The sequence below is a fragment of the Ylistrum balloti genome, unplaced genomic scaffold (genome assembly GCF_031769215.1).
Source record: "Ylistrum balloti isolate Yb309-2 unplaced genomic scaffold, AGI_CSIRO_Ybal_v1 Utg370386, whole genome shotgun sequence".
Taxonomy (NCBI): Eukaryota; Metazoa; Mollusca; class Bivalvia; order Pectinida; family Pectinidae; genus Ylistrum; species Ylistrum balloti.
The window spans coordinates 503967-523657 of NW_026782268.1; the positions used below are offsets into that span (position 1 = coordinate 503967).

At 33.9% G+C, this 19691-nt stretch overlaps 2 protein-coding genes across 2 annotated transcripts; both read right to left on the minus strand.

Moving 5' to 3' along the window:
• Nucleotides 1-2009: 2009 nt before the first annotated feature.
• On the minus strand, nt 2010-7190 carry LOC132554150 (uncharacterized). Its single transcript, XM_060218451.1, has 4 exons — nt 7106-7190; nt 6248-6423; nt 5789-5899; nt 2010-2072 (listed from the first exon to the last, which is right to left on the minus strand). The coding sequence occupies exons 1-4, from the start codon at nt 7188-7190 to the stop codon at nt 2010-2012; spliced, it is 435 nt and encodes a 144-aa protein (XP_060074434.1).
• A 7917-nt stretch (nt 7191-15107) lies between these two features.
• LOC132554228 (uncharacterized) lies at nt 15108-18505 on the minus strand. Its single transcript, XM_060218535.1, has 4 exons — nt 18381-18505; nt 16578-16756; nt 15728-15838; nt 15108-15415 (listed from the first exon to the last, which is right to left on the minus strand). Exons 1-4 carry the CDS (start codon nt 18463-18465, stop codon nt 15356-15358), a joined length of 435 nt encoding a protein of 144 aa, XP_060074518.1. The 5' UTR covers nt 18466-18505; the 3' UTR covers nt 15108-15355.
• Nucleotides 18506-19691: the final 1186 nt, after the last annotated feature.

Sequence of the window (19691 nt, forward strand, 5' to 3'; positions counted from 1 at the left end):
CTTATGAGCCAATCAGAAGGCTGGATTCCTAATGACGTCAATCGCTTAAATCTCAGCCAATCAAAAACAAGCTTATATTAGGCTCCTAAGGGTTAACACAAGTAAGGGGAAACATAAAGGACAATAGTTCTATATGTGTCGCCACATAAAATTAGCTGTACATATAGCCAGCATCAAACATACAAAATCAGATCTGCGGTTCCCATTGTCACACTTGGAATTTTTTTTATGTTTCATTCTTTTTCTCTCTTTCTTTTCTCTTTTTCTTTCTTTCTCTTTCGCTCTTTTTTCTTTGTTTCGTTTTTTTTCTGTTATTCTTTCTCATTCTGTCTTCATTTTTCTGTCTTATTTTCTTTCTTGCTTGCTTTCTTTCTGGCTTGCTTTCTCATTCTTTCTTTCTTGATCTTTCTTATCGTAGTTTAGTTACCACGTTTGGTGTTCATCCTGAAATTCATTCTCCTTTCTAAATCTTCCACATCAGCATTGAGTTTCAACCTCAAAGTAATGTATGAAATAGCGACACATAATGAAGGATCTGGTAAGCTTCGAGATTGAATTGCTCGATTTGATAAAACCATCTTTCTCAACATGTAGGAACGTCATGGAAATAAGACTGCTGTTGAGCCCTTAAACAGCACAAAATAAACGTTACTGCTGCCAGACCATTAAATAACACACAATAAACGTTACTGCCGCCGGACCATTAAACAAAACACAATAAACGTTACTGCTGTCTGACCATTAAACAACACACAATAAACGTTACTGCTGCTGGACCATAAAATAACACACAATGAACGTTACTGCTGCTGGACCATTAAACAACACACAATAAACGTTACTGCTGCATGACCATTAAACAAAACACAATAAACGTTACTGCTGCTGGACCATTAAACAACACACAAGAAACGTTACTGCTGTCTGACCATTAAACAACACACAATAAACGTTACAGCTGTTGGACCATAAAACAACACACAATAAACGTTACTGCTGCTGGACCATTAAACAACACACAAGAAACGTTACTGCTGTCTGACCATTAAACACTACTAATTGAAATGTTCTGCTGCCGAGTCTTTAAACGATAACAAATAAAACAAACCTGTAAAACCAGTTCTTATATAATGATTTCTGTCTAGGGTTTGTATTGAATTACACTGTCCTTATAACTGAATAGGTGTATAATGGTAAACAGTGGTCGGTTTGTGTAACTAAGTATATCCTGTAATAATGAGTCGGTTAATATTTGTTCACATGTTATTTTGCATTAGTCTCTGTATGACAGACATTGTTGAGCACTTGGTGAATATCAGTGTCAGACTTTCACATAAAAGTTATAATAAGGTACAAGTCTCGAACACCTGTTTGTCTTAAGGATTCGTAAACAACGGTGTAGGTTAACCGAATTTGTTACCAAGAAAGTAGTTAAAGAAAATTGATGAGAACATAGTAAGAATTTTTAAATACAGTTGACACCGATGAATTTACAAATTTTGTATTTTGAATATTTACGAGATCATCTACCACAAACCATTTTGATGTACTCAAGAAAACCAAGTTGTGCGGCACTTTAAGGTTTATTTTTCTCCCCGGAGTCAAACTACAAAAAAACTCATTGGTATATTTACACAAATAATTAAACAAATACATGGATTCCCAAATTGCAATATGCATTCTGTATATCTTATAACATGATATTACTAGTTAGTGATACCAGTGGTATGGTCTAAGAGTGATGTGATTTCGTTATAGGATTTTTCTAAAAATAGATCTACTTTCACTTTCAATACAAGGCCAAGATGGCTGCTTTATCTATTAATCAATTTTTAATCAATTAATCGAAATCTGAACACATCTCAAGGAAATGGAAAGAAAACATCAAATAAGAAACGTCTGTAGTATATAATTTATTCACAACCAAGATACTGCAAAGCAGCCATACAAGCACAAGGGAGGAAATCGCAAAAATAAGGTTTAAATACGCTTCTTAACTGTAAAAGGTTCTACATTCCTTTTCTTGGAATCGTTAAGGAGATGGGTGGATCCGTCCCGTTGACAGTTGTTTTCTGAAAATAATTAAATGTTAACATAATTATTGGTTCTACAAGGGTGAGCAACTCGTATACATTATATGCGGTTTGATGAAGGAAATATGCGGTTGATTTTAAGATGTAGTAAACGTGACAGGTATGTACAACTGCTTACACACACCATGTTCTCAAATTGATCCAGGTAAAACCCTCTAACAGCTGTATGAGCCATTCTAAATATGTTTAAAGGCGCAATACAGTTGTCTTATTTACAGACTGGACAGTCTTGACAATGATTGTACAAAAGACACAAGTAAAGAGCACATAATAATTAAGCGTTAGATACAGTAGAGCCAAACAATGAATTAAACTGTATGATACAGCTGTTTCGACCTTCTAAGGCACCACAATGATGCTAAGGTCCTTAATATTTCAATACAAACCTCGAAACAAATCCCCAAGACTGATATACTTGCAACACTAACACGCTTTGCTATAAACAAGACAGCTGGTACTCACACCTGTTATCATATACCTGATTAGTGGTACTCACACCTGTTATCATATACCTGATTAGTGGTACTTACACCTGTTACTATATCCCTGATTAGTGGTACGTACACCTGTTACAACTGTTACTATATCCCTGATTAGTGATTACTATATCCCTGATTTGTTACTATATCCCTGATTAGCGGTACTCACATCTGTTACTATATCCCTGATTAGTGGTACGTACACCTGTTACTATATCCCTGATTAGTGGTACGTACACCTGTTACTATATCCCTGATTAGTGATACGTACACCTGTTACTATATCCCTGATTAGTGGTACGTACACCTGTTACTATATCCCTGATTAGTGGTACTTACACCTGTTACTATATCCCTGATTAGTGGTACGTACACCTGTTACTATATCCCTGATTAGTGGTACGTACACCTGTTACTATATCCCTGATTAGTGTTACGTACATCTGTTACTATATCCCTGATTAGTGTTACGTACACCTGTTACTATATCCCTGATTAGTGTTACGTACACCTGTTACTATATCCCTGATTAGTGGTACTTACACCTGTTACTATATCCCTGATTAGTGGTACTTACACCTGTTAATATCCCTGATTAGTGGTACTTACACCTGTTACTATATCCCTGATTAGTGTTACATACACCTGTTACTATATCCCTGATTAGTGGTACGTACACCTGTTACTATATCCCTGATTAGTGTTACGTACACCTGTTACTATATCCCTGATTAGTGGTACGTACACCTGTTACTATATCCCTGATTAGTGGTACTTACATCTGTTACTATATCCCTGATTAGCGGTACTTACATCTGTTACTATATCCCTGATTAGTGGTACTTACACCTGTTACTATATCCCTGATTAGTGGTACTTACACCTGTTACTATATCCCTGATTAGTGGTACTTACATCTGTTACTATATCCCTGATTAGTGGTACGTACACCTGTTACTATATCCCTGATTAGTGGTACTTACACCTGTTACTATATCCCTGATTAGCGGTACTTACATCTGTTACTATATCCCTGATTAGCGGTACTTACATCTGTTACTATATCCCTGATTAGTGGTACGTACACCTGTTACTATATCCCTGATTAGTGGTACTTACATCTGTTACTATATCCCTGATTAGTGTTACGTACACCTGTTACTATATCCCTGATTAGTGTTACGTACACCTGTTACTATATCCCTGATTAGTGGTACTTACATCTGTTACTATATCCCTGATTAGCGGTACTCACACCTGTTACTATATCCCTGATTTGTGGTACGTACACCTGTTACTATATCCCTGATTAGTGTTACGTACATATGTTACTATATCCCTGATTAGTGGTACTTACACCTGTTACTATATCCCTGATTTGTGTTACGTACACCTGTTACTATATCCCTGATTAGTGGTACGTACACCTGTTACTATATCCCTGATTAGTGTTACGTACATCTGTTACTATATCCCTGATTAGTGGTACGTACACCTGTTACTATATCCCTGATTAGTGGTACTTACATCTGTTACTATATCCCTGATTAGCGGTACTTACATCTGTTACTATATCCCTGATTAGTGTTACGTACACCTGTTACTATATCCCTGATTAGTGGTACTTACATCTGTTACTATATCCCTGATTAGTGGTACACTACCTGTTACTATATCCCTGATTAGTGGTACTCACACCTGTTACTATATCCCTGATTAGTGGTACTCACACCTGTTACTATATCCCTGATCAGCGGTACTCACATCTGTTACTATATCCCTGATTAGTGGTACACTACCTGTTACTATATCCCTGATTAGTGGTACTTACATCTGTTACTATATCCCTGATTAATGGTACTCTTACCTGTTACTATATCCCTGATTAGTGGTACACTACCTGTTACTATATCCCTGATTAGTGGTACACTACCTGTTACTATATCCCTGATTAGCGGTACTTACATCTGTTACTATATCCCTGATTAGCGGTACTTACATCTGTTACTATATCCCTGATTAGTGGTACTCTTACCTGTTACTATATCCCTGATTAGCGGTACTTACATCTGTTACTATATCCCTGATTAGTGGTACCCACATCTGTTACTATATCCCTGATTTGTGGTACGTACACCTGTTACTATATCCCTGATTAGCGGTACTTACATCTGTTACTATATCCCTGATTAGTGGTACTCTTACCTGTTACTATATCCCTGATTAGCGGTACTTACATCTGTTACTATATCCCTGATTAGTGGTACTTACATCTGTTACTATATCCCTGATTAGTGGTACGTACACCTGTTACTATATCCCTGATTAGTGGTACTTACACCTGTTACTATATCCCTGATTAGCGGTTACACCTGTTACTATATCCCTGATTAGTGGTACTCACACCTGTTACTATATCCCTGATTAGTGGTACTCACACCTGTTACTATATCCCTGATTAGTGGTACTTACATCTGTTACTATATCCCTGATTAGTGTTACGTACACCTGTTACTATATCCCTGATTAGTGGTACTCACACCTGTTACTATATCCCTGATTAGTGGTACTCACACCTGTTACTATATCCCTGATTAGCGGTACTCACACCTGTTACTATATCCCTGATTAGTGGTACACTACCTGTTACTATATCCCTGATTAGCGGTACTCACACCTGTTACTATATCCCTGATCAGCGGTACTCACATCTGTTACTATATCCCTGATTAGTGGTACGTACACCTGTTACTATATCCCTGATTAGTGGTACGTACACCTGTTACTATATCCCTGATTTGTGGTACGTACACCTGTTACTATATCCCTGATTAGCGGTACTTACATCTGTTACTATATCCCTGATTAGCAGTACTATTGCCTGTTACTATATCCCTGATTAGCGGTACTTACTATATCCCTGATTAGCGGTACTTACATCTGTTACTATATCCCTGATTAGTGGTACTTACACCTGTTACTATATCCCTGATTAGTGGTACGTACACCTGTTACTATATCCCTGATTAGTGGTACTTACACCTGTTACTATATCCCTGATTAGTGGTACGTACACCTGTTACTATATCCCTGATTAGCGGTACTCACACCTGTTACTATATCCCTGATTAGCGGTACTTACACCTGTTACTATATCCCTATATCCCAGATGACTGGTATAAACACCAGTTATCCTCTGAAAAGGCTCATACTTACACTGGTCATGATATTTCCATTGATAAACCTTCGTACTGTTACCCCCTTATTGCCGCCATCTTTTGGCACCGAAGTTTCAACCCAAACATCACCCTCCATCTTATAAATGCACTGTATAATATACAAAGTTACATCTTTGGATGATGATGTTTACATAAGGTGCGTTTGCCTTTTTGCTTCAAATAAAATGTTCATTTTCATTAAATACTTAGGTTTGATCAAAGAATCGTGTGATATCAAAAATGATGGTAGACATACAAAAATGTATTGACGTGAATTTTTTGCTCTTTCTCACACAGTAAAACACTGCGTTTCTATACGTTTTTCCGAATATTCGTGCATGCTGTAAGTATATTTTGTAAGATTTGAATGTTCGTGCTGTAAATATATCTAGTAAGATTTGAACATCCTTGTTGTAATATACCTGGTCAGATTGAAACTCCGTGTTTTAAAACAAACCTTGTAGATTTTTCCATCCATCCCTTCTTGCTCCATATCCTTGTCGAATGAGAAGGGGAAGGACTTCACTTGGTTTCCATTCAAAGCTACGTCACATGTCCACGTGTCCCCATTTCGAGAATACTTGTATGATATCTTCATTTCCTTGTATTTAGTAACTACCGCTGGGTCCGTTCCTGTTATAGATTACCATGACAACTTATGAACACAACTTTTATTTTTCTTTAAAACGCTACGTTGTCACAGGACAAACTAAACATTTTTCAATATGTTATTAATAATAAATTTGTATTAATATTCACATTTTGAAATTTCCATCACTTTTTCTCGAATTATTTATTGATCACGTAAGATAATTTCGTCGAAATTTGTGTTTCTTTGGTTTTTATTTCCTTCACTTTCTGAGTTTTTTTTTTAGGAATTAAAATTTAAAGAGAGAGATAACTTTGCAGTCGTTTTATATAACTTCAAAGATATTTATATTGTAAACTATTTCAAAATCTAAGACAATCTAGATAACGTCACACAAAAAAGATTAAAATGTCAGTTTTTAGAAGGGATGGTGATTATCAGCACCGTAATTCTTAAGATGTTCAATTACTTAGAGTAGAAAATGTTTTAGAAATAAACAATAACATTAACTGGTATTATAGATATCTTATATGCAGTCAGACAAAAGGCGAAATGTCTAATTTATATCCATTACTAGCAATGGTGTTTCCGTTGTCGCCAACTTCACTTATTCATTACAAAACAAACGGATTAAAAATTCGGCGATACAAGACAGACTTGAATAAAGACCTTTACATATGCATGATATTGAAAATAGATAAATATCAGAGAATGTGTCCCACCTACCGAGTGCAGCATTGAAAGCGTCGAAGCCATCGAGATCACCATAAGGTATTTCCATTATCCAGTTCTTCGTAAAATTATCTGCCATTGTTGAAAATATCAAATAAACAGACGAAAAGAAAACCCTGATATACCGTTTTGTTTGTTTGAACTAAAGTGTACCAGAACAAAATCGATTGAGTAGATTAGCCAGATCTTAAACGCAATTTAAATACACGTACACTTGGACCCAAGCTATTTATATCGTTGTGATTAATGAAAATGAATTATTACTGTACACTCTTAAACAACTCCCTCAAAATAAATTTCCCCTTGTCATCTTTTCAAATATACCACCAATTGGCGATTTACCTTGGTTCTAGCATGCTTGATTATATAGAAAAGGAAGGTTCAATAGCTACGTAGAAAAGTGGTGTCCTAATACTATTGACAAAAAAATCTGATTGATATTACCAAAACGACGATCTCCAATGAAATAATTCACATATTGAAATTTGGAGTCGGATTTCATCGTTTTTCAGAAAGGATATTTAGGATATTTCTTATAAGGATTATTTTTCAGTGATGGGAAGCAACTCGGCATTATTTTGTAGTGTGTACCTGAAACTCGGATATAAATTTCATTTCAACAAATTTTATTGACACGATGTAAACGTCAAACTGGATTGAATAACAGGCAAAGCCTATGTAAACTATCTCCAAACATTGAAGTGGCCAGAAGTAGATCACATATAGTAAGAAATGAAAAACAACAAACGCAAGGGAGGTAACTTTTACAACAGTAAAGGGAGGTAATTCATATAATTTAACTTTCATCCTACTTTCACTCATACACACATACATGAAGGTATACTAAATATATTGTACAACATTTTTAAGGTATAATAAATAGAAAGTAATACATATATATAGGAAAAACATTATTGACAGTTTGACCAAATGTCCATTTAAAACATTTACATGTAATTAATATTAGCAGAATTATTCTTTTGTACAAGAAATATCATTATACATTATTCACCAGCAGACATGCTCAATTAATGTTTTACTCAGTTGTCGTTAAAAGTAATTAATAATATATTTTAAAATATGTTGACTAGAGCATACATCTTGCCATTCTAAATTGTATAAAAGGTAAAACGACGCGATGTACCAATAAAAGTATGAACAGCCTCAAGTATTAATTTATTTGTAGGCTCATCACAAGCTGGACAGCCATGAAGAAGAATATTTAAATCTGTATGATTATGATTGTTGTAATTGACGAGAGAATTAAACATAGAGATTCTTTGGTTATCATACAAAGGGCGTTCCAAAAAGTAATGAGATACCGATTCATTTGCAGCAGTGGAGGTACATGCAGGACTGTTAGTAAGACGATCTCTGTATAAATCATAATTTAGGTTACTACAGGAGTTTCTTAACTGGCAAAGAATAATATTAGCCCTTCTGTTACCCTCTGTTTTAAATATTATAACAGATCTACTATCAGATTCTATATTTTTATTCAAGTTGTTTTCAAAGCTGCAATGGAGGGAAAATTTGAGAAGTCAGTGTTAGAGGTATTAATCGTGCGGCACATGTGAGGGAAGAAGCTTTCGAAGTAAGTATTGGTTCTACACAGAGGTGGGTTAAAAAGCCTTGTTTGTCTGAGAGGATAGGGGTTATTATTTTGAATATTAATCAAGGGATCTAAGATTTCTTGTAAATATTGTGGTGTCTGTGCATGTATAATTCTGTATATCATTATATGTTTGTGTTTGTTTCTTCTTACGGTTAGTGTTTTCATGTGAAGTCCCAGATCTCAATCCTGTAATGATTCTTGCTGCTTCAAGTTGTATGGATTCAAGAAGATCTTTGTCTTGTTGTGTACAATTATCCCAAATTATATCCGCATACTCTAAGAGTGGCCTGATAAATGCTACATATATTTCAATTAATGACTTCCTATTAACTTTTGTTTTTACAAGGCGAAGAATGTCTAGTCTGTTAAGATCTTTTTATATATATATTCTGAATGTGTTGTTTCCATGCGGCATTTTCTTGAAGTGTGAGTCCTAAGTGCTAGTGTGCTTGTGTTACATATAAGGAAGTGTCATCTGCAAAAAGTTTGACATTTGTAGAGATATTATTAATGATATCATTAATATAAATAAGAAACAGCAGAGGTCCGAGTACAGATCCCTGGGGTACCCCTGCTGTTACATTCTTAAACTGAGAAAAATAACCTTCAGTATTTACTCTTTGCATTCTGTCAGAAAGATAGTTTTCAAACCATTGAAGTTAATTTCCATGGATACCATATAATCTGAGCTTATGTAAGAGACCTTCATGCCAAACTCTATCAAAAGCTTTACTCACAAAAAACAAATCTGAGCTCCTTTCCTTTATCCATATTACTAACAATTTCATTATAAATAAACAGGAGCTGATTAACAGTAGAATCACCAGGTATAAAGCCAGATTGGTGCTTTGTAAGTATGCTATTTTCAGTCAAATAGTTAAAATGATATTTAAAAATTAGTTTTCCATTAATTTACAGAAGCATGAAGTTATGGAAATTAGTTTGTAATTAAAAACATCATTAGATGAACCATTACATTTATATTTGATTGTTTCCAACTGTTAGGTATCAATCCTGATTCTAATGTTTTATTAAAAAGGAGCATAAGAGGTAATTTGAGAGAGGCATGAAGGTTTTTTACAACTTTAGGAATAACACCATCAGGGCCAGGAGGTTTATTAGTATTAAGAATATTTATTTGGTCAGAGACATCTTGTTCAGTGACATGAATATTTGCAAGTGAGTAGGGGTATTGGGATTTGCTGTCTGAGGTAATTCAAGGTTAGGTGATGATGAAGAAATATTAATCAAGTGATTAGTAAGAAGTTCAACTTTTTCTGTGGGGTGATGAATTGAATGAAGTGAATTTTCGATTTTTTGTTACGTAGTTTGCCTTTGCCTCACGAATGAGGTCAATAGTCTCGTTCCGTATAGTTCGAAATCTTTCCCAATAATGAGGATTATTTCCTAATTTAGCTTTTCTGTGAATTCTATTACGTTGTCTCATTTTTAATCTAATATTCAATTCAATTCATCCATGGCTTATCATTAGGACGCACAGTTATTATTTTTGTAGGAATGAAACTATTGACCTGATCTGCAATGGCATTGACTATAGTACTACTGAATGTGTTTGAGTCCTGGTTTAATGACAGGTTCAACCAATCTATATCATTAAAAGCATTATTCATGCTATCAAAGTCTGCTTCTTCATATCTTAGAATAGTTTTTTTATAGCTTACTTTTATTAATACGGAATAAGAAACGGAAGCATGTACTGAGGAATGGTCACTACAAAATGGTGGAGACACATGAGTATTTTTAACTATATTTTGGTTCTTAGTGAAGATAACAGCAATGGAAGTTGCACTGTCAGATGTTATTCTTGTGGGTTCATTTATAAGACTAGATAAGTTATGTTTGATAAGAAGCATTGATAAATGGTCATTTAAAGGTATATGTAACATGTCAATGTTTATATCACCTGTCAGTACAACATCCATTGAAGTATCTGTAGCTCTGGTCAGTGTATCATCTAATTTAGTCCAGTAATCAATATTACTTTCTGGTCGGTATAGACAACCACGTAGAAATTTGTGATTATGAATTAATACTGCAGACCATAATAGTTCAATATCATCCCTTTCCAAATCCCTTCTCCTATTCATAACAACAGTATCCTTATAATAAACTATAATCCCACCACACCGACCTGTAGTTCTATCTTTTCTATGAGGATTGGGATTAAAAGAGTGTACTTGGATATCAAGGTCAGAAATTAATGGGTTTAAATGTGATTCGGTTATACAAATAATATCATTATCTTCAAGTTCTGCTTCTATCAGTGCTATTTTGTTTCTGAGAGATCTTGCATTTAAATTAACTTAATTCACATTCTGTTCTGGACCCGGGTTACTTTCGACATCATAACACAGATCTAAGACAATAAAATGTGAAATTAGAGAAAACAATATATTATCAAAATATACAAGCCTATCATCAACTAAAATAATGGTGTTGTGAAAACCAAGACGTACACTAAATAGTTTGAATAAACTTTGAATCAGCCAGAGATCTGGTTTAAACAACTCGAAATCAGCATTAACCATTGTCAATCAAAAAGGTGGGGACTGGGTGGGTTTGGGTGATCATCCAGCTGTTCAGTTCTCCAGACAATATATATATAATCACCAACTTAGCACGGCTGTATGAAGAAAACAGGACAAACACAGCAAAACGATCATACACACATACATACTCACATAGCTTTCAAATTATTTAAAGTCATATTCCTTAGCAAATATCGGACCAAAGAAGTAAAAATGGTTTAAAGATTTTGTCTTGCTCCCTCTTTTTTATTGTCTATAAAACATCTGTGTTGGATCACAAGCTAGAGACATTATTTAGTAAAAAGAGACAGACAGTATCGCTGTTAATAACATTTAATATTCTGTATAGCATGCACTAGTGTAGCTGATGCATTTAACACAGTTTCACAGTTGGTTCGACATTCAAGGGCCTGTTTCCATAATCATGATTTTTGTGCAAGAAGTCGTTAACTAACGGACAAACTCATTAATCAGATTTTTAAAAAATATATATATATTGATGAAAATTAAGGGGAAGTTTTACGGTCGCCATAGTGATCTAATTGAGAACTATCATATCTGTGTGTGTGTGATATGGAGCTGGACGTTAGTTTTGCTGTTGGTTCCGTTGTTATAAGCCCTGTTCTCATTTGTGTACGTGACATTACTTACTTGGATTGGACACGGATTACATGGCGGATGTCGTCGATGAAGCAGAAGACGCTTAATCTTCCGGAACACCTGGTTCCCGGAGTCACGGTGTGAATCTTTTCTTTTTTTTCAAATTTTAACCTAGTTTTATGGAATTTGATTTTGGAATATGATTATGTTGACATGTCGGTATTTTTGTTTGTTTGTTGAAGATGTAAAATATCATTGAGATTCTACGCATGACATATGGATATCAATGGGTTTTCTATATATGATACACGTTGACATACAGATATCAATGTGTTTTCTATATTATGATACACGTTGACATACAGATATCAATGTGTTTTCTATATTATGATACACGTTGGCATACAGATATCAATGTGTTTTCTATATTATGATACACGTTGGCATACAGATATCAATGTGTTTTCTATATTATGATACACGTTGGCATACAGATATCAATGTGTTTTCTATATTATGATACACGTTGACATACAGATATCAATGAGTTTTCTGTATTATGATACACGTTGACATACAGATATCAATGTGTTCTCTATATCATGATACACGTTGACATACAGATATCAATGTGTTTTCTATATTATGATACACGTTGACATACAGATATCAATGTGTTTTCTATATTATGATACACGTTGGCATACAGATATCAATGTGTTTTCTATATTATGATACACGTTGACATACAGATATCAATGTGTTTTCTATATTATGATACACGTTGGCATACAGATATCAATGTGTTTTCTATATTATGATACACGTTGACATACAGATATCAATGAGTTTTCTGTATTATGATACACGTTGACATACAGATGTCAATGTGTTTTCTGTATTATGATACACGTTGGCATACAGATATCAATGTGTTTTCTATATTATGATACACGTTGGCATACAGATATCAATGTGTTTTCTATATTATGATACACGTTGACATACAGATATCAATGTGTTTTCTATATTATGATACACGTTGACATACAGATATCAATGTGTTGTCTATATATGATACACGTTGACATACAGATATCAATGTGTTTTCTGTATTATGATACACGTTGACATACAGATATCAATGTGTTTTCTATATTATGATACACGTTGACATACAGATATCAATGTGTTGTCTATATATGATACACGTTGACATACAGATATCAATGTTTTCTATATTATGATACACGTTCGCATACAGATATCAATGTGTTTTCTATATTATGATACACGTTCGCATACAGATATTAATGTGTTTTCTATATTATGATACACGTTGACATACAAATATCAATGTGTTTTCTATATTATGATACACGTTGACATACAGATATCAATGTGTTTTCTATAGTATGATACACGTTGACATACAGATATCAATGTGTTTTCTATATTATGATACACGTTGACATACAGATATCAATGTGTTCTCTATATTATGATACACGTTGACATACAGATATCAATGTTTTCTATATTATGATACACGTTGACATACAGATATCAATGTGTTTTCTATATTATGATACACGTTGACATACAGATATCAATGTGTTGTCTATATTATGATACACGTTGACATACAGATATCAATGTGTTTTCTATATTATGATACACGTTGACATACAGATATCAATGAGTTTTCTATATATTCTCTATTTCCTCCTATGTGGCTGTCCGGATGTGGAACAGCCTCCCAAATGAATTGTGGAAATGCGAATACTTTCCAGAATTCCGGAGGTTGATCCACACCTGGTATGGTCCCTCTTTTATACTTTCCATTTCCTTTTCCTTTTTATATCTCTATTTTGTCTGGTCAAGGAATTTGGTTGGTAGGGACTGGCCCAACCACCTGTTCTTAGATCTTCATATATATATATTTGTTTTATAAGGATGTTTTTTTACCAAAAATAATGTTTAACTGAATTAGCTTTCTTGAGATTTTAATTTAATTCAGTAAAAAGCTATAGTTATTTTTATTTGTGCTATGAACTCATTTTTATGTTGATGCAATGCCTTATACATTACGCATGTTCTGTTTCGTTTATTTCAATATTCCTTCTGTGATTTGGTTCTTTGTGCTGTCTTTTTGCCATAAAAATAGATCATCTGAGCTATAGTTACATGTTTTATTGTATACCATGTATATTCATGTATCTTGTATATTACAATACTTTGATTGTAAGTAGTATGACGTTCGTTTAAAATGAATATCAATTATATTTCTGCATAACAATGTCTTATTCAGAACCATAGTGTTTACATAATCTGACTAAAATTTGTTTCCGTAGGACTAAATTTTCAGTATTTAAACTAGATATCATTTCCCAAAACGCATAGTTGTTTTTAGCTAAAAATGACCAATTCGTTGATTGAAGATAATTACAAAATCTTCTGTGATCTGACGCCTTCTGTAATGTTATAATTGTCAGGATAACCAGCAAGCAATAATGAAATTTTGTCTAATTAAATACACAACTGTACCGTAAAGATGATGTTCTTCAGGTACACAATGTACTATCAGCGTCAAACCAAGGGTTCTTCTCATGCATTCCTGAATTTTTTTAACTCGGTCTTACCCAACGCTCTTGTGAAAATTAAGGTAGTATCCTTAACTATTGTGCGGTAGTTCTATTGTTTTTATTGCCGATATGAATGCAATCTGGGTGACGGATAAATAGTTCGGACGTCATGTTTACATATCTATCGTCCACTTGGCATTCATATTGAAAATAAATGCAATCTTATATAGTTCAAAAGTTATATTTACATTTCTGATAATATTTCAAAATATTGTAATTTCAATCAGATGATACTTTTTTCTCAGTTTGTTGATTTACTGGAAGTCCTTTCTGAAAATCCTAAATGACTGACATAAAAATATGCTGCAATTTGTGTTATCTGAGGTAGAGCAGGTTAACACTGCGCGAAAATGACGCCATCTTGGAAGGCGACAATGCAAAATGTAAATATAATGTGATATTTAATTTCAATATGAAATAATTTGTGAACAATAGCTATATTAATCAACCAGTACACGATCAAGAAATCTCTTTCATGCAGTTTTCATTGTTTTTCCAGTTAACAATGCTTGATATTCAATAGACAGGAGAATAATATATATATGTGTATATAGCTTTAATGTTATCACGACACACAATCAAACAACTTCAACTAACAATTTAATGGCGTAAGTCCCAAATAGAAACAAAGCTGTTAAAACAAACACGTGATATTGCAAAGTATATTGATATTCATATTGTCAAGATTCATTCATAATTCTCTGACGTGTACAATTGTGATCTTCGTTTTTCCTTGAACATTTCAACTGGTTTACCATGGGCAGCTCCATTCTACGTTCTCGGCGAAATGGTCGTCACATCCTTATAAACAGACATTTTACAGGTATAACTGACTCTACTTCTTTTTCATGGTAAATGTCATGCATTTATTTGGGTTACTATTCGCAGATGATTTCTGAAACAAAATAAAATTTTGTTACGATTCGACAGAATAAAATTTGTTTCATTCTTTAATAAAATTCGGGAATATAATGTATCGGAATGTCATATCATTTGGAAAAGGATAGAGTTATAAAGTTTGATACAGAAGAGAGAAGAGTCAAAAACTGGCTTTAACTGGATCATGCTTTTTTTCGTCCCTCGCAGTTAAGCATGTCATATTACTATTCATTATATAGCCTCCACCCCCCACCCCCACCCCCATCCTCCTTTGCCGAGTTAATGTGAAGAATAAATTGAAATAGCATTGTACATAGATGGCACATACAACAGTCATGATGCCATCCTTGATCGTTCGTGTTGTCTTTGATCCCGCACTGCTGCCGTCCTTTGGTACAGCATTTTCTGTCATCTCAGTGTCATTCATGACGAGAAGAATCTTCAACAAAATTATGCCAAGATGTATTTGTTCGTTCTATAACGGTATCAATAAGACATCAGATAGGACACCGTAGCATACAACCAATACCTAAATTTAGGAATTAATAGTGGGTAACATAATATATTGAAGTTTAATTATCATTTATTAATATTACCAAGGTATCTGAATTATTATATATATTGACTGTAACACTGGAAATTATATTGTCATTCAAAGCCAGTTGTAATTTTCATCACAATTACTTCTACTGGCGGTTTTTTTTTTTTTTTTTTTTTTGTTAACCCCACATTGGCTTTTTATTATAACTACTGAAAAATTTGTTTTTTGTTCATTTTATGGTTTATGAAAATGTAAGATATGTTTTTAATTTCATAAATAAATACAAAGTCACCCTCTCTGTAAGGATGGCCTTTTTCATTCATGTTCATTGTTGTGTCGTTTCTTGTCGTAGTGTGCAGATACATAAAAGATATTGTCACACAAAGCCAGTGGTACTTTTCATTACAATTACTTCTAACTATATTCCGAACTCCTGATAAAACTCTTACGAGCGATACTATACACGCAAATTCTTTATAAAAAAATAACACTATGTTATATCAAAATTGCTTTGTGTTTCATGGCTGCAGGCAAACCACGGAAATAAAATCAACGAATAAAACTATAGAGAAAAGAAGTACGTGTATGATTTCCAACTTAGAACGCGAGTTCTTTCAGTTATTATTCAAATTCATACCTTGTACTCTTTCCCATCCAAACCCACTGTGTCAAACTCTTTCCCTGATGTAAACTCTGTTGATTTTGCAACTTTTCCGTCGATAATCATATCGATATCCCAGCGGCTATCATCCTTTTTTCTTAATGCCAATGAAAAGACCGTTTTACTGAATTCTTTAATCATTTTCTCTGGTGTTTCTGTAACAGAAATAAACAGATACCTAACATAAGAAAAACTTTCCTATGATGTCTAAACAAAAAGAATTATATAATTAAAATTGACTTTTAATGTACAAAATGTTGTTATTGAAACGTTTTCGCATGTTGGAAACTCAACTTAAAACTGTAGAGCTACCAAACCATTTAAATGTTAGCTAAAAGCAGAGTTTTCGTATGGTTATCCATGACCAACAATAGCTAGTCTCAAGTTGGATATGACATTCTGTGTACTTCTGAGTCCGTATGTTCAACACTACCCAAAAATCGGGAGGGCGCGATATTGCTTTATCTTTCTGAATTCCACTGTTCAACCCTGGGTTATCAGTTTCCTTGTAAACTTTGTAAAAGATTAAGATTATGGGAATTTTTTTCGGCCATCGTAATGAATTCATTGGAATATATTCTAATTCGCTTTGAGTTATGAAGCTGCCTGGTGGGTCCTGGGTATTTATCTTTGATATCATTTACATGGCGGGTGTCATCGATGAAGTAGAAGACGCTTACCCTTCGGGAACATGCTTTTTCTCTCTATGCATTTTTTCAGGAGTATCCTTGTACACCTTTTTATGACTGTTGTCTTGCTGTAGTTTTATCGCATTTCATGTTTGAAATTTGTTCATATACCGGTGTGCTCAACACTAACCAGAACCGAGAGAGAGAGGATGTACTTTTCATGATTAAAAACGAAGGCGTCACCGTGCTTTATTTTTTGCATTTTGCATCCAAATATCTAATTGTTGTTCTGCCTTTCTATTGTAATAGTAACAGTCGTTACTTTTTCTGTTGACATTCCCTAATGTTAAATTACATTTTCGACTTTAACGTTGTGAGTTCATATCTACCGCATTTCAGTCTTACCTGGCGATATCGATATGTGTCCATTGACAAAATACACTAAGCAAATTTGCAGACAGTGATAACTTCACCACACCCGATGTTAAAAGAATGACCTATGACAAAGACGGTTAATAATGAAAACAATGACACAGCGTGGAAGTCTCTTTATCGTAATATGTGATCAAATGGAAACACAAGTTGTTCAATACTGGAATTATAAGTACACAGTGGTGGTAACAGGTTTACCAACGATTAACAAAGATTTACAAGAAGATATACAAACAAGGAAACACCTTTCAAAGCAATTTTAAATTAGGGACATTATAGAAAAACGGCGAATCAATAAACAGCATACAGATCGTTAGCCCTTATTAGAATCATATGTAACGCGAAAAGAATAATTTTTGAAGCAAGGGAGGTAAGTGATTTAAAAAAGCCTGTCAAAACTCAGATAGAGAGAAGTTTTTCCCCAAATTCAAAAATAAAAATCAAAGATTTTTAATATTAACACAATTTTGTCAATGTATTATAAACTCATAACTGCCAATACCTAAACAGGTAAAGTCACACGGTATGTCAAGCGTTTGAAAAAAAAATGCTGTAAACAATATTCACCATGTATTACATATATATCTATTTTCTTTGTAACGTCAGTCATTAGATATGAAGATATTGGCAGCTTGACAAGGCTATACAAAACAATTCCAAAGAAAATGTTTGATGCCGTTTACATAAAGTTTGATAATTGTTGCTTTTCAAAACATACTCATCTCTTCGCAAAACTCATCAAATCCTTTGGCCTCCCCACATGGTGTGGTTCCTTCCCAAGTTCCAAGGAAAGCGTCCGACATGTTGGAGATTTAGATGTAGATAGCAAAATACAACTGCTCAAGAAATCTGTCACGGACTGAGCACACGAGTCCGTAATCGTGTAGTTATATACATTTAAATGTGACTCACAGTACAGCCATTACGGCAGCTGTGAAGGAGCAACCTACTTTCTGCAATTAAAATATTTCACAATTTACATACAAGTGTCAGCTCTCAAAATCACCTGGACGAACCTCGAATGAAATATTTGCTTAATCACGATGTGTTTTAAATTTCAAATTTAGTAGGTTGTCTTAGTAAAGTACATTTTTCACGTAGAAATGGTTTCTATTCTTTTGAACATTCTTTTTTCTTTAATTTAATGCTATACTTTAAATAAATATAGATAAACATGGTGTTTATTCTACAGAAGAGTATCACTCTATTTTATATACCGGTTCTGGTCTGGACCAAGAAAGTAGAACTATAACCGCCTGTATGCAAAACCAACAAAGAAAAAAAGGACAGGTTAACATAACCTTAATTCCAACACAAATTCAGTGAAAGTGTTCCGGAAGAGTAAGCGTCTTCTACTACATCGACGGCATCCGCCATATACAGTTTTGTCAATCCAAGCAAGTAATGTCACGTTTCCAAATGATAATACCCAACGTTTAAAAGTTGGATTATGTATTTTGATGCGGATAGCGGAGTCCCTTCACATTCTGACCACGAGGAATGACTATCTCGGGATGATCAAACCATTGGTGTAAGAAATGATGTGTGTTTATGTCAAATAAGGTATGTTTAACAGTTACATACTTTATGTCGACTTTTAAAATCTCCCTTAACATGTCGTGGGGTGTGATATGCAAATATTTTCCTGTTATTCCTATAAAAAGTGTGAATTCAAAAATGATTACGTTGAAACGAAATTATGTTAATTTAATTCAAATGAAGTGTTTCATATTACTTACATGAAATATGGTGTGAGTTTCTTTAACAGTGGATCTTAGGACGATATCACAATACACTATACATTGTATGAAATACAAAGCACAGTGAGTATTTTATATTCACTGTATGTATACAAAGTCATTTGACAATCAGAGTTTGATTTTTAAAACAAATCAATAGATATCCAATAACAAAAATACCAATTATTTTTTAAGATACAAACCAAAGAGATTTTAGATATAGATAACAATTTTGGATACAACTCCCAAGATTTTAAATCTAGACTTCAAAATCTCAAATGTTTATCATA

Excerpts from the sequence above, each read along its gene's own strand:
- LOC132554150 (XM_060218451.1), bottom strand. The coding sequence starts at position 7,190 with ATGGCAGATAATTTTACGAAGAACTGGATAATGGAAATACCTTATGGT. Across the intron at positions 6,424-7,105 it reads CGCTTTCAATGCTGCACTCG|GAACGGACCCAGCGGTAGTT; the intron begins GTAGGTGGGACA and ends AATCTATAACAG. Across the intron at positions 5,900-6,247 it reads TGGATGGAAAAATCTACAAG|TGCATTTATAAGATGGAGGG; the intron begins GTTTGTTTTAAA and ends TATATTATACAG.
- LOC132554228 (XM_060218535.1), bottom strand. The coding sequence starts at position 18,465 with ATGTCGGACGCTTTCCTTGGAACTTGGGAAGGAACCACACCATGTGGG. Across the intron at positions 15,839-16,577 it reads TGGATGGGAAAGAGTACAAG|ATTCTTCTCGTCATGAATGA; the intron begins GTATGAATTTGA and ends ATTTTGTTGAAG. Across the intron at positions 15,416-15,727 it reads AGGATGGCATCATGACTGTT|AAATCATCTGCGAATAGTAA; the intron begins GTATGTGCCATC and ends ATTTTGTTTCAG.